The sequence below is a fragment of the Canis lupus genome, chromosome 4 (genome assembly GCF_011100685.1).
Source record: "Canis lupus familiaris isolate Mischka breed German Shepherd chromosome 4, alternate assembly UU_Cfam_GSD_1.0, whole genome shotgun sequence".
In the NCBI taxonomy this organism is placed as follows: Eukaryota; Metazoa; Chordata; class Mammalia; order Carnivora; family Canidae; genus Canis; species Canis lupus.
In genome coordinates, this window is record NC_049225.1 from 72,225,029 (window position 1) to 72,249,749 (window position 24,721).

At 40.0% G+C, this 24,721-nt stretch overlaps 1 protein-coding gene across 2 annotated transcripts in view; it reads right to left on the minus strand.

The window, feature by feature from the left end:
- Positions 1-15,559, minus strand: part of WDR70 (WD repeat domain 70) — a 296,044-nt gene extending 280,485 nt beyond the window's left edge. The window contains exons 1-3 of one of the 2 annotated variants that reach the window (XM_038535279.1): positions 15,451-15,559; positions 15,299-15,364; positions 9,585-9,668 (exon numbers count right to left, since the gene is read on the minus strand). In XM_038535279.1, the coding sequence (XP_038391207.1) occupies positions 9,585-9,668; positions 15,299-15,364; positions 15,451-15,475 (175 nt within the window). In that variant the 5' untranslated portion in view covers positions 15,476-15,559. The remainder of the gene's footprint in view (positions 1-9,584; positions 9,669-15,298; positions 15,365-15,450) is intronic. The other variant, XM_038535280.1, reaches the window with a different exon arrangement.
- Positions 15,560-24,721: the final 9,162 nt, after the last annotated feature.

Consider the following 24,721-nt stretch of genomic DNA (forward strand, 5'->3'; position numbering starts at 1 on the left):
GTTAAGCTTGATTCCAAGTCAACTCAATGGCTCTTCCAGTGGCTGTTTTTTGGAATTGATGTTCCACACTAATACTAGTCAATAAGATGTGAGAAGTCATCTGGAGGAACATATGAGAAAGATTTTACGTCTAAAAAAAAAGATATACAAAATAGGATCCTCTCGGCGTGAGGAGAAGCTCATCTGGATAAAACAAAACTTCACTTAAAATCTGGGTTATGAGACGCCTGGGTGGCTCAGCAGTTGAGCATCTGCCTTTGGCTCAGGGGGTGATCCTGGAGTCCCAGGCTCAAGTCCCACACTGGGCTCCCTGCAAGAAGCCTGCTTCTCCCCCTGGCTATGACTCTGCCTTCTCTCTGTGTCTCTCATGAATAAATAAAATCTTTAAAAAAAAATTTTTTTGAGTCATGAGGACAGTCACTTTAAAACAAGTCAATATCCTGGGATGCCTGGGTGGCTCAGTGGTTGAGCGTCTCCCTTTGGCTCAGGACGTGATCCCAGGTTCCTGGGTTCGAGTCCCACACTGGGCTCCTTGCATGGAGCCTGCTTCTCCCTCTGCCTATGTCTCTGCCTCTCTCTGTATCTCTCATGAATAAATAAATAAAATCTTTAAAAAAAAAAAAAAAAGACAAGTCAATATCCTAAAACTAGCAAAACAGAAAAAGTGGGAAAAATTTAATGTTCTTCATGTCAGGACTCAGAAGATTGAAGAGCCCCATTCCAGAGTTGTTTTCATGTGCAACACTAAATTTTTCTTATTTGACCTATTTTTAATTAGGTCCTCTAGGACTTCTTTGAAAGTAACCAAAAGTATATTAATAACAACCTTAATTTAACAAATATTCTAGCAGCTAATACTTACATGGAGCCTACTATGCCCTAGATATTATTTTAAGCACTGCCTATAAATTAACTCCTTTAATCATCAAAACAACCTCTGAAGTAGATACTATTGTTTTAGCTTTATTGAAGTATAATTGACAAAATTGTAAAATATTTGTAGTGTACAATGTAATGATTTAATAAACCTCTAATTTATGAAAAGACTCTTGCCATGGAATCAAAGAACATATCCATCACCCCACATATTCACCCTTCTTTTTTCAGTGAAACCATTAAGTGCTACTCTCTCAGCAAATTTCAATTATACAATACAGTTGACATAGGTACTATCATTCTCATTCTGCATTTGAGACATCTATGCCATAGAAAAGTTAAGAACAAAGCTACAAAGTCCCAGAGCAGTGAACTGAGGCTCAACAACTGGATCTTTTCAAGATGTGACCAGACTTTCTTAGAGACTAAAATTACCCAATGAGGGGCACCTGGGTGGCTCAGTCAGTTGGGCATCTGACTTTGGCTCAGGTCATGATCCCAGGGTCCTGGGATGGAGCCCCACATCCAGCTCCCTACTCAGCAGGGAGTCTGCTTATCCTTCTCCCTCAGCCACTCCCCCTGCTTGTAGGCACACACTTTCGCACACTCTCTGTCAAATAAATGTAAGAATTTTTCTTTTAGTTACCCAATGAGCACCACCTACCTTATGTAATAATTTGCCTGCCTGTCTTTCCAAGGGGTTATAAAGCCCAGCCCTTTACTGCATGCTTGTGGCCAAACTATCTGGAAATTGAGCCACTTACCTGATCCTCACCAGAGGATAAATACTTCAAACTACTTGTCTTTAGTGAAGCATCTAATTTTTTCATTTAAAATTTTAACTTTTGGGCAGCCTGGGTGGCTCAACGGTTTAGTGCCACCTTCAGCCCAGGGCCTGATCCTGGAGACCCAGGATCGAGTCCCATGTCGGGCTCCCTGCATGAAGCCTGCTTCTCCCTCTGCCTGTGTCTCTGCCCTGTGTGTGTGTGTGTATGTGTGTGTGTGTCTCATGAATAAATAAATAAAATATATTTTAAAATAAAAATAAATAAAATTTAAACTTTTATACGATGATATAAGCACTGGGTGTTGCACTATATGCTAGCAAATTGAATTTAAATTTTAAAAATGTAGGGATCCCTGGGTGGCTCAGTGGTTTAGCACCTGCCTTTGGGCCGGGGCATGATCCTGGAGTCCCGGGATCAAGTCCCACATGGGGCTCTTTGCGTGAAGCCTGCTTCTCCCTCTGCCTGTGTCTCTGCCTCTCTCTCTGTCCCTCATGAATAAATAAATGAAATATTTTAAAAATAAATAAATAAATTTTAAAAATTTAAAACAAATAAATAATAAAATTTCAACTTTTTTTAAACTAGCCAGGATTTTCTAATCAGTTCCTGTCATCACCTACTGCTTCTTAAAGCAAGGGATAAAGATAAAAAGCAAGATTAAAACATGTTAGAGGGGGAAAAAAATTTCTTCCTCATTGTTGACTGAGGACAAAAACCAAATTTTTAATAGTCGGTAACCTTCTGACAAAGGGTATTATTTCATCCATTTTCACCAAATGTGAAACCAAGTACACTCTAAGTACTGTAAAAATGCTCTGTATCTTCCCTTAACCAAAATAAACTAACTTACTATCCAATACCTAAGTTTATTCTTCCAAGCACCTCATTTTATTGTTCTCTACTTTCAAACAGTTACCAATTTTTGGACAGCCATTTCTGTGAAAGCTCCTCCATACATATGCAATCTTTGCTTAGTTAACAGCAAACTATCCAAAACTACCATGTCATGGGCAGCCCCAGTGGTGCAGCGGTTTAGCGCCGCCTGCAGCCCACAGCCACGGCGTGATCCTGGAGATCCGGGATCGAGTCCCGCATCGGGCTCCCTGCATGGAGTCTGCTTCTCCCTCTGCCTGTGTCTCTGCCTCTCTCTCTCTCGCTCTGTATCTCTCATGAGTAAATAAAATTTAAAAATCTTTAAAAAAAAAAAAAAACTACCATGTCCCACCTGGGCTGATTCACACAAACTGCACTCAAAGGAATGTAACTTGGAACCTGAAAATCTCAGAGCCCATCATTATACTAATCACTTAAAAGAAGAAATAAAATGTAAGATAAATTGTAAAGGAAATAAAATTACTATAAACGTAAGCTAAAATGTTTTCTAATCATGATCCCCTTTTTATTCATGGGACTTAAACCTGCTAAATGCTTTTGTTACTTTTGTTACATTTCTTCATTAAATATACAGGGATGTAACTACTATATAGGAGCTCTATCAGGAGTTGTAAGTATAAAAGTGAAAATAAGGTTCTTATCCTCAAAATGTGAACAATATTAAGATAGAATTTATAGTATTTTTTAGTGTTATGGAAACAAAAACAGGAAACAATTATGTCCAGACAGGTTTTCAAAAAATTCCTAGAAAAAGTAAAATATGTATGAGGCCTTAAAGAATGAAGTAGGAAAAAAAAAAAAAAAAAAAAAAAAAAAAAAAAAGAATGAAGTAGGATCTAACCAGGGAGGAAGACCATTTCAGATGCATGCATATACAAACACAAACTTCTTTAAGCTTTTCGAATTTCTAAAATCTGGGACAGTTTTTCTTTTCATAATCCCTAAATCGTCCATTGAAATCATATTCAAATACTATCTTAACTGTTTTTTCAAAGATGTTTTTCCCTGTCATAACAAAAGAGAAGGTTCATAAATCCAATCTAAAGCACACCCCTGGGTGTGCCTGGGTGATCAGTCAGTTAAACCTCAGGTCATGGGACACCTGAGAGGCTCATCTGCCTTTGGCTCAAGGCGTGATCCCGGATTCAGTCCCACATCAGGCTTCCTGCATGAAGCCTGCTTCTCCCTCTGCCTATGTCTCTGCCTCTCTCTGTGTATCTCTCATGAATAAACAAAATCTTAAAAAAATAAAAATAAAATAAACCTCAGGTCATGAACTCAGGATCCCAGGATTGAGCACTCCCTCTCCGCCCCCACCCTCACCAAGCCCCCATGCACGTGTCACTCTATCTCATATGCTCTCTCTCTCTCAAATAATTTTTGATAAATAAAACTCAAGCACACCAAAAATAAGCATTTGAATAAAAGAAATTTTTCTTCCCCATTTAGCTTCTCATAGTATTATAGCTCTAAAAACGACCTATGTCGGAGCGCCCGGGTGGCTCGGGGTTGAGCGTCTGCCTTCTGCCCAGGGCCTGATCCTGGAGACCTGAGATCGAGTCCCACATCAGACTCCCTGCATGGAGCCTGCCTATCCGTCTGCCTGTGTCTCTGCCTCTCTCCCTGTGTCTCTCATAATAAATAAATAAAATCTCAAAAAAAAAATTATTTTAAATCAACTCAGGACCCCTTCAAAAAAAAAAAAAAAAAAAGGACCTATGTCTTTCACATGTCCTATACACTTTATTAGAGCATTCAGAAAAATAAAACTTAAAAAAATTGTACATTATTTCCTGACATTTAACATAAGGCATACTTTACTGAGGTTTTATAGTAATTCATCCTACTAGAGCATTTACATATCAAAACAGTTCATATTCATATACATAAATTTGCTATTAAAAGGAACCACAGTGGGGCACCTGGGTGGCTCAATAGGTGAACTGAGCATGGACTTTGGGCTTGGATCATGATCCCAGGGCCCTGGGATAGAGCCCCACATCAGGCTCCCTCCTCAGTGAGGAGGCCTCTTCTCCCTTTGCCCCTCCCCCTACTCAAGCTCTCACTCACACATGCTCTCTCTAATAAATAAGAATCTCAAAAACTATAGAACACTTCTGAAAGAAACTGAAGAAGACACAAAGAGATGGAAAAATATTCCATGCTCATGGATTGGAAGAATTAATATTGTGAAAATGTCAATGTTACCCAGGGCAATTTACACGTTTAATGCAATCCCTATCAAAATACCATGGACTTTCTTCAGAGAGTTAGAACAAATTATTTTAAAATTTGTGTGGAAGCAGAAAAGACCCCGAATAGCCAGGGGAATTTTAAAAAAGAAAACCGTATATGGGGACATCACAATGCCAGATTTCAGGTTGTACTACAAAGCTGTGGTCATCAAGACAGTGTGGTACTAGCACAAAAACAGACACATAGATCAGTGGAACAGAATAGAGAACCCAGAAGTGGACCCTGAACTTTATGGTCAACTAATATTCAATAAAGGAGGAAAGACTATCCATTGGAAGAAAGACAGTCTCTTCAATAAATGGTGCTGGGAAAATTGGACATCCACATGCAGAAGAATGAAACTAGACCACTCTCTTTCACCATACACAAAGATAAACTCAAAATGGATGAAAGATCTAAATGTGAGACAAGATTCCTTAAAAATCCTAGAGGAGAACACAGGCAACACCCTTTTTGAACTCGGCCACAGAAACTTCTTGCAAGATACATCCACGAAGGCAAAAGAAACAAAAGCAAAAATGAACTATTGGGACTTCATCAAGATAAGAAGCTTTTGCACAGCAAAGGATACAGTCAACAAAACTCAAAGACAACCTACAGAATGGGAGAAGATATTTGCAAATGACCTATCAGATAAAGGGCTAGTTTCCAAGATCTATAAAGAACTTATTAAACTCAACACCAAAGAAACAAACAATCCAATCATGAAATGGGCAAAAGACATGAAGAGAAATCTCACAGAGGAAGACATAGACATGGCCAACATGCACATGAGAAAATGCTCTGCATCACTTGCCATCAGGGAAATACAAATCAAAACCACAATGAGATACCACCTCACACCAGTGAGAATGGGGAAGATTAACAAGGCAGGAAACCACAAATGTTGGAGAGGATGCCGAGAAAAGGGAACCCTCTTACACTGTTGGTGGGAATGTGAAATGGTGCAGCCACTTTGGAAAACTGTGTGGAGGTTCCTCAAAGAGTTAAAAATAGACCTGCCCTACGACCCAGCAATAGCACTGTTGGGGATTTACCCCAAAGATACAGATGCAATGAAACGCCGGGACATCTGCACCCCGATGTTTCTAGCAGCAATGTCCACAATAGCCAAACTGTGGAAGGAGCCTCGGTGTCCATCGAAAGTTGAATGGATAAAGAAGATGTGGTTTATGTATACAATGGAATATTACTCAGCTATTAGAAATGACAAATACCCACCATTTGCTTCAATGTGGATGGAACTGGAGGGTATTATGCTGAGTGAAGTAAGTCAATCGGAGAAGGACAAACATTATATGTTCTCATTCATTTGGGGAATATAAATAATAGTGAAAGGGAATAGAAGGGAAGGGAGAAGAAATGTGTGGGAAATATCAGAAAGGTTGACAGAACATAAAGACTCCTAACTCTGGGAAACGAACTAGGGGTGGTGGAAGGGGAGGAGGGTGGGGGATGGGGGTGAATGGGTGACAGGCACTGAGGGGGGCACTTGACGGGATGAGCACTGGGTGTTATTCTGTATGTTGGTAAATTGAACACCAAAAAAAATAAATTTATTAAAAAATAAATAAATAAATAAATAAATAAATCTCAAAAAAAGGGGGGGGGTACCACAGTTATTTTCCTCAAATCTGATGCCAATGCCCCCAGAAAGACTCCAATCCAATCACGAGATAAGTAATGCTCGTATTGCAATTTTTAAACTTTCATGAAACGTAAGTGAAACTTCAGACTCATGTGTTTAGTTAAGGGGTAAAAAGAACAGTCCAAGCTCGAGGATATAATAATCAAGAAAGTTCAACACATTTAATTCATCACAGAAGAACTTGGTCTTGAGATGATTTTTCAAATTTTAAAAATCTAATAACTCTTCACTGTAATAGCCCTTAGGTGTTAAAAGCAGAAGTTCATTACTAAGAAAAACTATAGGAATTAAAAGTGATATTTTTAAAGTACTTTACTATGCCCAACATCTTAATCCCTTCAAGAACCTTCCAAGGAATTCCTTATTATCACTTCCATCTAACAGACTAGGAAATTAAAGATCTGAAATTTGAAAGTCCATCCATTATCTCTATTAAGATGCACAGCTGACCCTCAAACCTAGGTCATCCAACTCTAAATCCCAAGCTCTACACAATAGACAGGGCCATTTTAAAACATTCCCCAAAGAAGCAGGATTTATTTTTTAAAACGCAGTATTTAAGTTCTAAATTCAATCTTCTCAAGTATACATCGAGATCTTATCTTGCAAGGCATGGTATAGGGAACCATGCACTTAATTAGGTGAATTAATTAACAGACAATCTGTTCCAAGTGTTTTGTTTATCACAAGCTGAAAGATGTAAATACAAGAAAGTTATACTGTCACAGGATAAGCATTCCCTAAAATGTTTAGAAATTAAGTGGTTAAGGCATTTGTAAGTATGCCTTAAATAAAATGTCTATCTTGTCTGATGATATTGTTTAATATTTTTAAGTGCAGTAAAGGTATTTCAGTTAGGTTTTTAAAGCAATTGGTATCTCTTAAAGACATACTAAAATATTTATGGATGAAATAATGTGTCTCAGATTTCTATCAAAAAAATCTGAGAGAGCAACCCTGGTGGCTCAGGGGTTTAGTGCCGCCCTCAGCCTGGGGCGTGATCCTGGGGACCCAGGATCGAGTCCTGCGTCGGGCTCCGTGCATGGAGCCTGCTTCTCCCTCTGCCTGTGCCTCTCTCTCTCCTCTCTCTCTCTGTCTCTAATGATTAAATAAAATCTTAAAAAAAAAAAAATCTGAGAAAGTAAACAGAAAGAACATCAGCTGTGACCTATTCCAATACTTAAAATCTGTGTGATAGAAATTCATTACTATACTTTTTTTTTTAAAGATTTCTACTATACTTTTGTATGTGTTTGAAATGTGTTGATAATGACCATTCTTATTAAAAAAATAGTATGGGGGGGGGGGGGCCCTGGGTGGCTCAGCGATTTAGCGCCTGCCTTTGGCCCAGGGCATGATCCTGGAGTCCTGGGATCGAGTCCCACATCAGGCTCCTTGCATGGAGCATGCTTCTCCCTCTGCCTGTGTCTCTGCCTTTCTCTCCTCCTATGTCTATCATGAATAAATAAATAAAATCTTAAAAAAAAAAAATAGTATGTGGGCTTGTCACATACAAAAAACTTTATTCTTCCAAAGACCAGAAAATTTCACATCAAGCTCACTTTCCAAATAATAGATATTACTGCTATATAATTTATCATTTTAAAAAAAGGGAGCATGTGAGTGGTTCAGTCAGTTAAGCAATTGACTTCAGCTCAGGTGATGATCCAAGGGGCCTAAGATGAAGCCGGGCATCAGGCTCCCTGCTTAGTGGCGAGTCTGTTTCTCCCTTTCTCTCTCCCTCTGCCTCTCCTCTTGCTCATGCTCGCTCTCTAATAAAATCTTATTAAAAATAAATAAATAAAAATAATAAAAAATAAACCAAAAAGTCCAATAGCCAGAACATTCACTTAAATTTTTCCAGAAGTCCTGTCTCTGATTTTTAGCACCTTTTGCTCTACCAAGATACATTTATCTTTCCCATTCCAGTGTAAGAAGGATCTGAATCAGATCCAAAGAAAGCAGTAGAGGAGTCAGTCTACTTAGAAGACAATAAGGTGGTACCCAGAATTGCCAACCACCTGGTATCAAACCAGACAGTCTGGAAATTAAGGCCATCATTAAAGGTCTAATACAACTCATTAATGCAGATGTTCAACAGCAGCAGTCACAGTCACTGTATGTCTGAATTTTCTATAAAAATTCCAAATACTGGGATCCCTGGGTGGCGCAGCGGTTTAGCGCCTGCCTTTGGCCCAGGGCGCGATCCTGGAGACCCGGGATCGAATCCCACGTCAGGCTCCCGGTGCATGGAGCCTGCTTCTCCCTCTGCCTGTGTCTCTGCCTCTCTCTCTCTCTCTCTGTGACTATCATAAATAAATAAAAATTAAAAAAAAAAAAAAAAATTCCAAATACTAAAAAAAAAAAAAAAAAAAAAAAAATTCCAAATACTGGTTCCGCTGTAAGCAGAAAAAGAAAAAAATAAAACAAAAATCAGATAAAGGTGAAAGAAGAGGTAATAAAGAAACTGCTATTCTGATTCCTTTTTCTTTTTTTTAATTTATTTGAGAGAGAGAGAGAGAAAGATGAGAATGGAGAGAGAGCACAAGCAGAGGGGAGGAACAGGGGGAGAAGCAGATACCCCACTGAGCAGGAGGCCTGATGTAAGACTTGATCCCAGGACCCTGAGCTGAAGGCAGATGCTTAACTGACTGAGCCACCCAGGCACCCTGCTATTATGATTCTTACAAACTAATTTAGAATCCCTGTTTGTTCATAGCACACTTCAAAAAAACCCTAATATTCAGATTTTCTTGTGCTAAGATATAACTATTACCATGTTAAAAAAAACAGTAATAACCTCTGCTTCCAAAGAAACCGGCATATTTGGTCTTTTAACTATTATCAAATTTTCAGTCTTATAATAACTGTCGGAGTACCTGGGTGCCTCAGTCAGTTAAGCATCTGTCTTCAGCTCAGGTCATGATCTTAGGGTCCTAAGATCAAGCCCTGAATTCATCAGACTCCCCACTCAGTGGAGAGTCTGCTTCTCCTTCTCCCTCCCCCTACTGTGCTTGCTCTAATAAATAATAAAATCTTAAAAAATAATAACTGCCATCATATTCGTATAAGGTGTATACAGCATTTAAACCAATAAAAGAGCACACAAATGAACTTCTTACCCAGTGTTTTCCGACTTCTTTCCACAGCCGTCCTTCGTGTTTGTTCAAACATTGCTTCCAAATCAAATGTGCGAGCTTTTTTTCCTAAACAGAAATAAGTAGCATACTGTGATCTTCTTGCACTAAGCTGGCCAAACTTTAGATACTCAATAAACACTTATTAAATAATTAATAACCATTTAGTCTGTTTAACTTATAGCATGGCTATAACATACATATCTCGGAAGAGATTACTTCCCAGGGAATTTTTAATGACAGTCATATCATTAACCAACCAACTTTCCCATCCTCACCTAATTCACCTGGACTCTATTCCTTAAATCTACAACACTGGTCAAAGGCAGAATGGAGAATATTCATACCCTAATCTCTGGAACATGGGAATATGTTATAGACCAAAAGGGACTTTATAGACGTAATTAAGATTATGGACTTTAAAATAGATTGTTCCGAAATCCCTGGGTGGCGCAGCGGTTTGGCGCCGGCCTTTGGCCCAGGGCACGATCCTGGAGACCCGCGATCGAATCCCACGTCGGGCTCCCAGTGCATGGAGCCTGCTTCTCCCTCTGCCTGTGTCTCTGCCTCTCTCTCTCTCTGTGACTATCATAAATAAATAAAAAATTAAAAAAAAAAAAATAAAGAAATAAATAATAAATAAAATAGATTGTTCCTAGTTGATCCAATCTAATCACAGAAGCCCTTAAAAGCAAAGATGCAGGGATCCCTGGGTGGCGCAGCGGTTTGGCGCCTGCCTTTGGCCCAGGGCACGATCCTGGAGACCCGGGATCGAACCCCACATCAGGCTCCCGGTGAATGGAGCCTGCTTCTCCCTCTGCCTATGTCTCTGCCTCTCTCTCTCTCTCTCTGTGACTATCATAAATAAATAAAAAACTAAAAAAAAAAAAAAAAGCAAAGATGCAGAACAGATACAGGTGAAGTCAGGGAGGTATGAAGTGTGAGAAGGACTGTTTTGTTTTTTTTTTTTATTGGTGTTCAATTTACTAACATACAGAGTAACCCCCAGTGCCCGTCACCCATTCACTCCCACCCCCCGCCCTCCTCCCCTTCCACCACCCCTAGTTCGTTTCCGAGAGTTAGCAGTCTTTACGTTCTGTCTCCCTTTCTGATATTTCCCACACATTTCTTCCCCCTTCCCTTATATTCCCTTTCACTATTATTTATATTCCCCAAACGAATGAGAACATATAATGTTTGTCCTTCTCCGACTGGCTTACTTCACTCAGCATAATACCCTCCAGTTCCAACCACGTTGAAGCAAATGGTGGGTATTTGTCATTTCTAATAGCTGAGTAATATTCCATTGTATACATAAACCACATCTTCTTTATCCATTCATCTTTCGTTGGACACCGAGGCTCCTTCCACAGCTTGGCTATCGTGGCCATTGCTGCTATAAACATCGGGGTGCAGGTGTCCCGGCGTTTCATTGCATTTGTATCTTTGGGGTAAATCCCCAATAGTGCAATTGCTGGGTCGTAGGGCAGGTATATTTTTAACTGTTTGAGGAACCTCCACACAGTTTTCCAGAGTGGCTGCACCAGTTCACATTCCCACCAACAGTGTATGAGGGTTCCCTTTTCTCCACATCCTCTCCAACATTTGTTGTTTCCTGCCTTGTTAATTTTCCCCATTCTCACTGGTGTGAGGTGGTATCTCATCGTGGTTTTGATTTGTATTTCCCTGATGGCCAGTGATGCAGAGCATTTTCTCATGTGCATGTTGGCCATGTCTATGTCTTCCTCTGTGAGATTTCTCTTCATGTCTTTTGCCCATTTCATGATTGGATTGTTTGTTTCTTTGGTGTTGAGTTTAATAAGTTCTTTATAGATCTTGGAAACTAGCCCTTTATCTGATAGGTCATTTGCAAATATCTTCTCCCATTCTGTAGGTTGTCTTTTAGTTTTGTTGACTGTATCCTTTGCTGTGCAAAAGCTTCTTATCTTGATGAAGTCCCAATAGTTCATTTTTGCTTTTGTTTCTTTTGCCTTCGTGGATGTATCTTGCAAGAAGTTACTATGGCCGAGTTCAAAAAGGGTGTTGCCCGTGTTCTTCTCTAGGATTTTGATGGAATCTTGTCTCACATTTAGATCTTTCATCCATTTTGAGTTTATCTTTGTGTATGGTGAAAGAGAGTGGTCTAGTTTCATTCTTCTGCATGTGGATGTCCAATTTTCCCAGCACCATTTATTGAAGAGACTGTCTTTCTTCCAATGGATAGTCTTTCCTCCTTTATCGAATATTAGTTGCCCATAAAGTTCAGGGTCCACTTCTGGATTCTCTATTCTGTTCCACTGATCTATGTGTCTGTTTTTGTGCCAGTACCACACTGCCTTGATACCACAGCTTTGTAGTACAACCTGAAATCTGGCATTGTGATGCCCCCAGATATGGTTTTCTTTTTTAAAATTCCCCTGGCTATTCGGGGTCTTTTCTGATTCCACACAAATCTTAAAATAATTTGTTCTAACTCTCTGAAGAAAGTCCATGGTATTTTGATAGGGAGTGCACTAAACGTGTATATTGCCCTGGGTAACATTGACATTTTCACAATATTAATTCTGCCAATCCATGAGCATGGAATATTTTTCCATCTCTTTGTGTCTTCCTCAATTTCTTTCAGAAGTGTTCTATAGTTTTGAGGGTATAGATCCTTTACATCTTTGGTTAGGTTTATTCCTAGGTATCTTATGCTTTTGGGTGCAATTGTAAATGGGATTGATTCCTTAATTTCTCTTTCTTCAGTCTCATTGTTAGTGTATAGAAATGCCACTGACTTCTGGGCATTGATTTTGTATCCTGCCACGCTACCGAATTGCTGTATGAGTTCTAGCAATCTTGGGGTGGAGACTTTTGGGTTTTCTATGTAGAGTATCATGTCATCGGCGAAGAGGGAGAGTTTGACTTCTTCTTTGCCAATTTGAATGCCTTTAATGTCTTTTTGTTGTCTGATTGCTGAGGCTAGGACTTCCAGTACTATGTTGAACAGCAGTGGTGAGAGTGGACATCCCTGTCTTGTTCCTGATCTTAGGGGAAAGGCTCCCAGTGCTTCCCCATTGAGAATGATATTTGCTGTGGGCTTTTCATAGATGGCTTTTAAGATGTCGAGGAATGTTCCCTCTATCCCTACACTCTGAAGAGTTTTGATCAGGAATGGATGCTGTATTTTGTCAAATGCTTTTTCTGCATCCAATGAGAGGATCATATGGTTCTTGGTTTTTCTCTTGCTGATATGATGAATCACATTGATTGTTTTACGGGTGTTGAACCAGCCTTGTGTCCCAGGGATAAATCCTACTTGGTCATGTGAATAATTTTTTTAATGTACTGTTGGATCCTATTGGCCAGTATCTTGTTGAGAATTTTTGCATCCATGTTCATCAGGGATATTGGTCTGTAATTCTCCTTAGAAGGACTGTTTTTGTTTAATAATAATATCTACTAAAAATAATAATAATAATAATGTCTACTTCACATTTATAAGAATATGGTAAAAATCTTATTTTTACATAATGTTGACTTTGGGACAAAATGAAACCACCTTTCTGAAGGGCATTATGATAAAATGTATTAATTAGTTTTAAAAAATAAATACCCAGGAGCATCTGGGTGGCTCAGTCAGTTAAGTGTATGATTCTTGATCTCAGTGTCATGAGTTCAAGCCCTCGGTTGGACTCCATTCTAGGTGTGGAGCCTACTTAAAAAAGAAATTTTAAAAAATTTAAAAATAGGGATGCCTGGCTGGCTCAGAGGTTGAGCACCTGCCTTCGGCCCAGGGCATGATCCTGGAGACCCGGGATCGAGTCCCATGTCGGGCTCCCTGCATGGAGCCTGCTTCTCCCTCAGCCTGTGTGTGTCTCTCTCTGTCTCTCATGAATAAATAAATAAAATCTTTTTTAAAAAATTAAAAAGTACACATACCCAATGTTTAGGTTACTTTTTATTGTTTATATTTTTATTATAGTCCCCTCCTTAGAAATCTGCCCTATGGAAATATAGATAAAACTCCTACAAAGAGAAACAAAAGGGTTATTTATAAAGATATTTAGTATTACTAATAAGAGTTTGAATCAGAAACTATGCAGGCCAAAATTATGGCACTTCTTTTAAATTCAGCCATTAAAAATCACGTTTTGTAAGAGCACTTTATAATATGGGGACGTCCTCAAAGTATTAAGAATTAAAGTATATAATTAAGAATAATAGGGATCCCTGGGTGGCGCAGCAGTTTGGCGCCTGCCTTTGGCCCAGGGCGCGATCCTGGAGACCCGGGATCAAATCCCACATCGGGCTCCTGGTGCATGGAGCCTGCTTCTCTCTCTGCCTGTGTCTCTGCCTCTCTCTCTCTCTGTCTGTGACTTAAATAAATAAATAATAAATAAAATATTAAAAAAAAAAAGAATAATATAAAATTGTATGTACGTATGATCTTAACTTTCCTGATAAATACACAGCAGGAAAGAAGACTGGAAAACAAACTCCTAAGTCTTATTAATGATTCTACTTCCTTCTCATCTATTGTGTTCTTCAGATTTTCTGCTATTAATATGCATTACTTTTGAAATTAGGGAGGAAACTATTTTAAAGAACTGAAACAAAAGTAAATACTCTAGTAATACATAAGCATATAGTATTTTTGTCAACATGACCAGCTGGGAGTAAAAATGTAGCGGAAGACGTCACCATAATAAATGAGTATATAGGGGCAGCCCGGGTGGCTCAGCGGTTTAGTGCCGCCTTCAGCCCAGGGCCTGATCCTGGAGACCCGGTATCGAATCCCACGTCGGGCTCCCTGCATGGAGCCTGCTTCTCCCTCTGCCTGTGTCTCTGCCTCTCAATCTCTCTCTGTATGTATCTCATGATTAAATAAATAAATCTTAAAAAAAAAAAAAAAACGAATGAATGAATGAATATATGAACACCAACGAGGGACCTGGACACAGGAGTCTGATATTTGTTCTATCCAACAACCAAGAGAAACGGGAAGACAATTTACCTTCTTTCTTACAGGGAATAAGGTTTTAAGAGGACTACTCTGAAAGAGGACTGTCTCTCATTTAACAAGACTCTCCAGAGACTCCAGAGACAATTCCGGGGGAAAAAAGCACTTGAATCAAAAAGGATTTAATAACCGTTATATATCACTTAACCGGGCAGCCTGGGAGGCTCAGCGCTTTAGCGCCGCCTTCAGCTCAGGGTGTGATCCAGGCGACCCCGGATCGAGTCCCGCGTCGGGCTCCCTGCAGGGAGCCTGCTTCTCCCTCTGCCTGTGTCTCTGCCCCTCTCTCTCTCTCTCTCATGAGTAAACAAATAAAATCTTCAAAAAATATGTATCACTTGACGGCCCACTGGTTGCCAGAAAGGCCATCTCCTTATAGACCACAGGCAACGGCTCGCTCTCAGTCTCAGGACACAAAATCTCCCTCCACTAGCCGACGCCGCCCACCGCCTGGCCCACAAAGCCATCTTTCCCACAAGGCTGGTCCCAACCGACCGGCAAGAATTAGCCAAAGGCTGGGGAAGAGAGTACCGGGCAACCGCCAGGCGCACGCCAGCGCTCCGCTAGCAGGACTCGCACAGCGGGAGGTGCGTTAGAGGGGTGACGCAGGGTGACACAGCTGGGCCTCCTCTCTCCACCCGGGGCTCTTAAAACCTCTGCAAAAGCAGGCGAGGCTAAGCGTAAGGCAGGCACTCACCGAACCCGGTGAAGCCCATGGTGACCGCCAGCTGCGGATCCGGCCCCGACGCGTCCGAACCTGTCACTGCGGCAAGAGGAGGAGACCTCGTTAGTATGGCGGCCCCGACCCTACCCTCTCTCCCTCCCTGGCATCGCCCCCACGAAACCCACCTTCACTGGGCCCCGGGCGCTCCATGGCCGGCCGCCCGCCCGCCGGGCGACTGCCCGCAGCCGCAGCACAGACAGACCCGGAAGAGCCGCGGCGACACCGGAAGTACCGCCTTGCGGAGCCTGCGCCGCCTCCGAGGCCAAGAGCGTCGCCTTCCGCGGAGCGATGGGGAACTCCGGAGCTGCGCCGCCCTAGCGGACGGGCGGGGCATAAGCGCGACGGAGATCACCTAACTCCACCCCCCCACCCCGCCCCCCCCCCCCGCCCCCCCCCACCCCACCTCCCCGCTGGAAACCTGTAGTTTGGGTCGACCGCCTTTCTCTCTTCCTTCTTTCTTTCTTGTTCTTTCTCTCGCGCTTTCTTTCTTTTATGTTTCTCCCTCTTTCCCTTTCTTTCTCCAGATTTTAGTCAATGAGTATATATGATTGGTATAATAAGCATTTAGAAAAGAGAAAGAGAGGATGAGCCCACAGGTCCTACAAGGGACAAGTAAACCTCTGGAAACACTCAGGCAATATTTCTCAATCTAGGCTGCGTATTAGTACTACCTAGAGAGGGGTTGGGTTGGGTTTGGTATTGAGGTACAGTTGACACAGTGCTACTACATTAGTTTCAGACATTCAACGCAGTGATTCAACAAGTCTATCTATTATGCCTACAGGTGTAGTTACCATCTATCACCATACAACACTATTACAGCACTATTGACTGGATTCCTTCCCAACGCTATACCTTTTGTTCAACGACCTATTCATTCTGTAACTGGAAACCTGCGTCTCTCCCTTTCCCACATTTTGCCCATCCTTCTCCCTCTGGTGACGGTCAGTTTGTTCTCTGTATTTATGAGTTTGTTTCTGCCTTTTGCTTGTGTGTGTGTGTGTGTGTGTGTGTGTGTCTCTTAGATTCTACGTATTAGTAAAATCATACAGTGTTTTTCTTTGACTTATTTCACTTAGCATAACGCTCCCTAGGTCCATTCATGTTGTTGTAAATGGCAAAATCTCATACTTTTTTTGTGAACATCCTTTATTTTTTAGGTGCATATACTGCCAAAGTGACACAATCCCCACAGAATTCTAAAGAAAACCCAACAAACCCCCTTTCTTTGTGGTTTGTCCTTGTCTATGAAGAAACCCTCAGAGTTCTTCAACTTTTGAGTATATTTTAAGGATAAAAAAAATAGTATTTACTACATGACTGAAGAGCACACAGAAGCCAAAAAGACCTGAGTAACTAAAAGGGTTGTCAAAAAAAATGCTCTAAGGGTAACTGGGCTGTTGATTAAAGTATCTGACCCTTGATCTCACCTCAGCTCTAGATCTCAGGGTCATGAGTTCAAGCCCTGTATTAGGGCTCCATGCTGGTGGAGACTACTATAAAAAAGTGCTCTAAAGCTCGTATTCTTAGCCTAAGCCTCCCTCTGGCTGTCAGTCATGATCTTATAAAGATTCCTAGCCCACAGCAAGAGTTCCCAAAGCAACTTATAAACATATTTAGTATATTTTTACTTCATGCTTGTACTAATTTCATTACAACACTTCTCACCTGTGCTACAAACTAATGGGGTAATATTTATCTTTATATTTGTGAATTCTAGCAAAACCATAGGTAGCGCAAATAAATGTTGCTGAATAAAAATATGTTCATAGTTTTTCACTAGCCTGACTACTACCTTAGTCTCCGATCTCAAATCATGCTTTAGCTATACACCCTAAGTAATTATCAAGTCTAATACTTTTTCCATTGTAATTAAAATAAAATGCGGGATCCCTGGGTGGCACAGCAGTTTAGCGCCTGCCTTTGGCCCAGGGCGCGATCCTGGAGACCCGGGATTGAGTCCCACGTCGGGCTCCAGGTGCATGAAGCCTGCTTCTCCCTCTGCCTGTGTCTCTGCCTCTCTCTCTGTGTGTCTGTGTGTGACTATCATAAATAAATAAAAATTTAAAAATAAATAATTAAATAAAATAAAATGCAAAACTGTTAACATGGCCCCCAAAGCCTTTCAAACATAATCGCTTTCAATTTTCCACTACACCAGTCTTCTTTCAGCTCTATGAGCAGCTTCATTTTTTTTTATGAGCAGCTTCAGAACACCATGTCCTGAAAACTCTGACTCTTCACCAATCCTCATGCCTTTCATTGAATCCTACTCATCCTTCAGAACTCAAATTAAACTTTAGTGCTCTTCCAAGCATTTACAGGCCTTTATAGACCTCCAACTAAATTAGGCCAGTCATGTAATCTAGTATACTCTTCCTTCATAGCACAATGGCTAGATGGCCACTCAGTATTTATTAAATGAATGGGGGGAAAATGAATGAATAAGAGAAAGTAGTTGTGAAAATAAAAGCTACTCTTCTTATATGCAGAATGTTTTATAGTTTGGGACCACACAGAGTTTGATTCCATCCTAAGAGATTACCCAACTTCAAAATCAAAAGCCAATGTGAACTCCAATCAATAAGGCCAATTCATTGTGCCTTCAGGAAAAAAAAGTTGTGGGGATCCCTGCGTGCCTCAGCAGTTTAACGCCTGCCTTGGGCCCAGGGCCTGACCCTGGAATCCCAGGATCAAGTCCCACATTGGTCTCCCTGCATGCAGCCTGCTTCTCCCTCTGCCTGTGTCTCTGCCTCTCTCTCTCTCTGTGTCTCTCATGAATAAATAAATAGTCGTAAAATAAAAAACCAAGTTGTTATTAATGCCACTCTTTTCTGAGTAGAAATAAACAGGCCTCTGGTAGTAAAGTAGAACTTTATGAGTATAGATCATTAGGAAAACCATTACCCAAGCTTACACCTAGCTATTTCAGCTTCTCATTAGTCAAGGATTTATAGGGGAGAACTTGAGATAATATAATTTTTCTTTTCATTAAGACTTTTTTAGAGCAGTTTAATAGTCACAAAAGATCAAAAGGAAGGTGCAGAAATTTCCCACATATCATGTTGCTCTTACACAAGCATAGCTTTCCCCATTATCAATATCCCACACCATAGTGATACTTTTTTTTTTTTTTTACCATTGATGAACCTACATTAATACATCATGATGACTCAAAGTCCATAGTTTAGGGTTCACTCATGGTATTGTACATTGTATGGTTTGTGACAAGTGTATAATGACATGAATTCATTATGGTATCATCATTATGCTATGCGTATCTTTTCCTCTCAACTCCTACCAGTTACTGGTATTTTTTCTATCTACCTAATTTTGCCTTTTCTGGAATGACATACAGCTGGAATTGTACAGAATGTAGCCTTTTTCAGATCACCTTCTTTCACTTAGTAATATATGTTTCCTCTGTGTCTTTTCATGACTTAATAGCTTATTTCTTTTTAGCATCATTTAATATCCATTGTCTGGATGCACTACAGTTTACTTACCCCACTTCACCTACTGAAGGATGTCTTGGTTGCCTCTAAATTTTAGCAATTATGAACAAAGCTGCTATGAACATCCTATGCAACTTTTATGTGGACATAACTTTCAACCCCTGTAGATAATTATTAAGGAGCATGGTTTCTGGATAATGTAGTAAGAGTATGTTTATTTTCATAAGAAACTGCCAAACTTTTATTTATTTTTTTTAATTTATTTTTTATTGGTGTTCAATTTACTAACATACAGAATAACCCCCAGTGCCCGTCACCCATTCTTTTAAAGTGACTGTGCCATTTTACATTTTCACTGGCAATGAATGAGAGTTTGGTACTGTTAGTGTTCCAGATGCTTGCCCTTCTAATAGGTATGTAGTGGTACCTTATTGTTTTAATTTGCATTTTCCCTGAGGACATATGATGTGGAGTGTCTTTTTACATGCTTAACTGCTATCTGTATATCCTCTTTGGCGAGGTATCTGTTAAGGTCTCATTTTTTAGTCAGATTGTTTTCTTATTGTTGGATTTTTTAAGAGTTCTTTGTATATTTTGGTTTACAGTCCTTTATCAGATGTATTTTGCAGATATCTTCTCCTAGTCTATGGCTTGTCATCTCATTCTCTTGACATTGTCTTTTGCAAAGCAAAAGTTTTCAACTGTAATGAAAGGTGGGGATCCTGGGTGGCTCGGCGGTTGGGCGTCTGCCTTTGGCTCAATTGTAATGAAAGGCAGTTTATATTATTTGTGTCATGGATCATGCCTCTGGTGTTGTATCTAAAAAGTCATTGCTCTACCTAAGAAAATCTAAATTTTCTCCTACGTTATCTTCAAGGAGTTTTACAGCTTTGTGTTTTATATTTAGGCCAGTGATCCATGTTGAGTTAATTTTTATGACAGGCCTAGGTCTAGATTCTTTTTTTTTTTTTTTTTTTTTTGCACATGGATGTCTAATAGTTCCAGCACCATTTGTTGAGAAGATTTCATTATAGATATATAAAATTTTAAGCTACAAAATACTGTAGAAAAATATAAAGTGGAAGATATATATCATCAGCCAGTAGTAGATAATTATGGTTATAGAAAAATCACAAGATGTATCTGCTTTTGATTTAAAAAAAATAGAGACAATGTAATTGCACTAGTGGAGACTTGTACATTAAACTATTTTTCTCTGGTTTTGTCTTTATGAGACATGTTTATTATTATTTTTAAGATTCTATTTATTTATTCATGAGAGACAGAGAGAGAGGCGGAGACACAGGTAAAGGGAGAAGCAGCCTCCACGCAGGGATTCCCAATGCGGGATCACCTCCTGAGCCAAAGGCAGGCGCCAAACCGCTGAGCCACCCAGGCTTTCCTATATTTCTTTTTCAAATAGAGGCTCTTCATTCAATGTGGGACTTGAACTCATGACCATGATATAAAGAGGTGCATGTTCTACCAACTAAGCTAGACAGGCGCCCTGTTTGAAACAACTTCATAATAAAATGTAAAGTATTCCAGAGGAACTTTGATTTTCTTGGAGCAAAGTAAAATTATTTGTGAATTAAATACTTGAGAGGCAGAATAGCATAGCATTAAGCAAATGAGTTCCAGAACTAGAATGTCTGGGTTCAAATCATGATTCTGATAATGTAACTTTAATGAATTGTTTAGGGATGCCTGGGTGGCTTAGTTGTTGAGAGTCTGCCTTTGACTCAGCTTGCTCCTGGAGTTTCGGGATCAAGTCCCACGTTGGGCTCCCTGCATGGAGCCTGCTTCTCCCTCTGCCTGTGTCTCTGCCTCTCTCTGTGTGTCTGTCATGAATAAATAAAATCTTTTTTAAAAATGAACTAGTCTCAAAAAAAAAAAATGAACTAGTCTCAAAAAATGTTTCAAATTCTTCATCTGTTAAGTGGATAATATAACAGTAGCACCTATCACCTCATCGATTTTTCTGGTGATTGAATGACTTAATTATCATAAAACAATTAGAATAATGCCTGGCATGTATTACCTGCCCAATAAATATTGGCCATTATTAAGTACTGGATGCTAGTGATAGTGAAGACATAGTCTCTGGTCTCATGGAATTTCCCTTCTAATGAGCATATTTTAAGATAGTCTACTTAAATAGGGAGCTACTTGAGCAGTATTTCTCAAAGTGTAGTCTGCAGATTCCTATAAAGGTATTCATGAGATCAAAATTATTCTCATAATAATACTAAGACATTTGCCTTTTTCACTCTATTGACATTTGCACTGATGATATAATAGCAAAAGTGGGTAAAATCCTGGTACTTCAGCATAAATCAAGGCAGTGACAAGCAAATTGCTGTAGTCCTCGTATTCCTCAGTGTTACATACCCACTTTAAACAAAAATGAATGAAATGAGTTAGTCACTTCAAGGAAAAAAACTTACTGTACTTGTTACTAATGAAAATTTGAGCTTTCAAGATAAAATTAGAATTTTGAAAAACTTATCAAGGGCAGCCCCAGTGGCTCAGCGGTTTAGCGCCCCCTTTAGCCCAGGGTGTGATCCTGGAGACCAGGGATCTGCCGTGTAGGGCTCCCGGTAGGGAGCCTGCTTCTCCCTCTGCCTGTGTCTCTGCCTCTCTCTCTCTGTGTCTCTCAGAAATAAATAAAATCTTAAAAAAAAAAAAAAAAAAAAGAAAAACTTATCAAGATTGTATCATGGTTGTATCAACTATCATAGCTTTACAACTTCCCAATACTCAACTTTTCTGTTAAGATAAGTAGTAATATTAACATGATCTTTTTTTCTGTCAATAAGATACATCAACATTCGGAAGTTCTGTGTAACTTAAGAGAATATTTCCCAAATGACCAACTATGTTACAGAATCATACGTGGATAAAAGGTCCAAAATATAAGATAAACGAGTGGTTTTTAATTTAACAAAGTTCAAAAAAATTCACTGATGGTTTCAAATATCCACATCATAACTAACCTTTAAGAAACTGTAACACTTGGGGTGGGGCACCTGGTGGCTCCGTCAGGTAAGCATCTGTCTTTGGTTCAGGTTATGATTCCAAGTTCCTGGGATCCTGTCCCACATTGGGGCTTCCTGCTCTCAAGGAACCCTCTGCCTCTCTCTCTCCCTGTCTCTCTCATGAATAAATAAATCTCAAAAAAAAAGAAAAAAAAAAAAACAACAACAACAACAAAACCCTGAGCTGAAACTAAGAGTTAGTTCAACCAACTGAACAACTGAACCACCCAGAACTACCCAGGCACCATAAGTGGTATAGCTCAAATCTTGATCTCAGGGGCATGAGTTTAAGCCCTGTGTTGGGTGTAGAGCCTACTTACACACACAAAAAAACAAAATATTACATCACTTGTGAAATTTTGGTACACTATCAGAGAATAACCTTCAGAACTATCTAAAAAGGTTATTAAAATGCCTCTCCCGGGATCCCTGGGTGGCGCAGCGGTTTGGCGCCTGCCTTTGGCCCAGGGTGCGATGCTGGAGACCCGGGATCGAATCCCATGTCGGGCTCCCGGTGCATGGAGCCTGCTTCTACCTCTGCCTGTGTCTCTGCCTCTCTCTCTCTCTCTCTCTGTGACTATCATAAATAAATAAAAATTAAAAAATTAAAAAATAAATAAAAATGCCTCTCCCTTTCCCACTACATAACTGTGAAGCCAGCTTTTCTTACACCTTTTCTTTATATACTTCAAGTAAACGACAGATCACAGCATACTGACAGCAAATGCAGATATGAAAATCTAGCTATCTTATTAAGCTAAACATTTAAGAGATTTGCAAAAATATAAAATACCATTCTTCTAATATTTAAGATACTGTGATTTTTTTCACAAAATATGTGTCATTTATATTAAAATGAATTAGGCTTATTCTTTCAAATGACATTTTAAATTTCTCATTTTTAGAAGATTTTAGGGATTAACAAATACAACCCATACAAAACAAAAATTCTTTGTAATCCTTAATAATTGTTAGGAGTCTCCAGAGGTTTTGAGGTCAAAAGCTTTAGAATCACTGTTTAGGGAAGACTTCAGCACTCTTTCCCTGTAAAGGGCTAGATGGTAAATATTTTAGGATTTGAGGCCCTGCAGTCTGTGTAACAACTACTCAACTTAACACTGTTAGCTGGAAAGCAACCATAGGCAATATGCAAATGAATAAAGTCCTTGGACTTAGCCCTCTTAGAATATTGTTGCAGTGCAGGAATATTAGACCAGTATTGCCAGATCATCCAATTTGTAGAATTGAAAACTCTCAATCATATGTTTCATCTCAAATTAAAAACAAATGCTATACTAGACCGTCAGTTTTCAATCTGCAGTTTACTACAGAAAATTGACAGCTGGAGACCCATCTGCCTGTTTATCCACCAAAAATACAAATCTAATTTTTCCTGATATATTTACTATGAAGTCTTAAATTATACCTATATACCTGCAAGATCACAGAAATTTTAATATTCAGAGACCAACACCTGGAAGACAGCCAGACTGTCTCCAAAGTACTCAAGATACCTCTAGGTTTATACTCGGAAAATGTAGGACAGTGGTCAGTAGATACTCCCTAATGGGCAGTAAAGATCAGGTCCATCATTATCTTGGGGTCAACCACAGGCAAGGGCTTGTTGGCTCAGGGCAGTCCTTTTTGCTTGAAGGGGTACTTTCAGTTCCCATCACAGGATGTTTTGCCAGCAGGATCTTTCACCTAAGTTAAGATCTTTCACATAAGCTAGAAAGAAGGACTCAATTAAAAAGTTTGAGATTAAAATGGAGATAGCTGAAGTCCTCTTTCAGTTTAGCTAGTCAATAAAGAGTACTTCAGTTATTGACTAGCTAAACTATGAAGAATATAATTGGATGAACCTTACTTAACTGTGGTTCTAAATGAGGACTAAGGACAAATTTTTTTTTTCCAAAGATTTTATTTATTTTATTTATTCATGAGAGACAGAGAGAAAGAGAGAGGCAGAGACACAGGCAGAGGGAGAAGCAGGCTCCATGCCAGGGAGCCCAACCTGGGACTCGAACCCGAGTCTCCAGGATCATGCCCTGGGCCAAAGGCAGTGCTAAACCGCTGAGACACCTGGGCTGCCCCTAAGGACAAATTCTAATATTTCTAAATAAGGATGCTCTTTGAGTGCTTTGATTTGACCATTCAAGTTACCTTCCGTGTAAAATGAAGCCTATCTTACCTCTCCTTGCTCATCCTACCCTCCTCCTGGAGTTAATACATATACCCCATAAAAAATCAGGGTGATGCGCTTAACTGCTTTACTTTCTTGTGCGTCCCTGCCGGAAGCACCTTGAGGACAGGAAGGTGTCAGTTTTGATATTCCCAGCCCCAGGCACAGTGCCTGGCACAAACTATAAATGAGATTTCTGCAGGACTTGGTGATCTGTCGGGTGGCCTCCTTTTTACCAGTCCCTCTTCTTTGTGCTGGGGACCAACCGATGAATTACAAAGAACACTCTTCTTCCTCTCTGTAATAAGAAAGACAGAAACTCCCTGCATGCCACGAATGATTCAATAAACACACAATTCTCTAAAGAGTAGTCACACACAAATAGAAAAGCCTGATCAAAAAAAATTTTTAAGTAGGTTGCACCCCAAGGTGGAGCGTGAAGTCCCTACGCAGACATCGAGAGTCACACGCTCTACTACTACTGACTGAGCCAGCCGGGAACGTCTGATGAATTTTAATGGACACTGAGGCCCGCGAGAAATGTAGTGAAATCTGGCGCGTAGGCAAAGTCTTTCGGACCAAGCTACCAACTCCTATCCGCTCTCGCAAGAGAAGTTATTTGGAGCGCCAAAGACGCTGACGCGCGACTTTTACGGAGTCGCAGCTGAGGGATTCCAAACCTGCAAAGCTCGAGGCGCCGAATTCCAGCGCTCGCGAAACC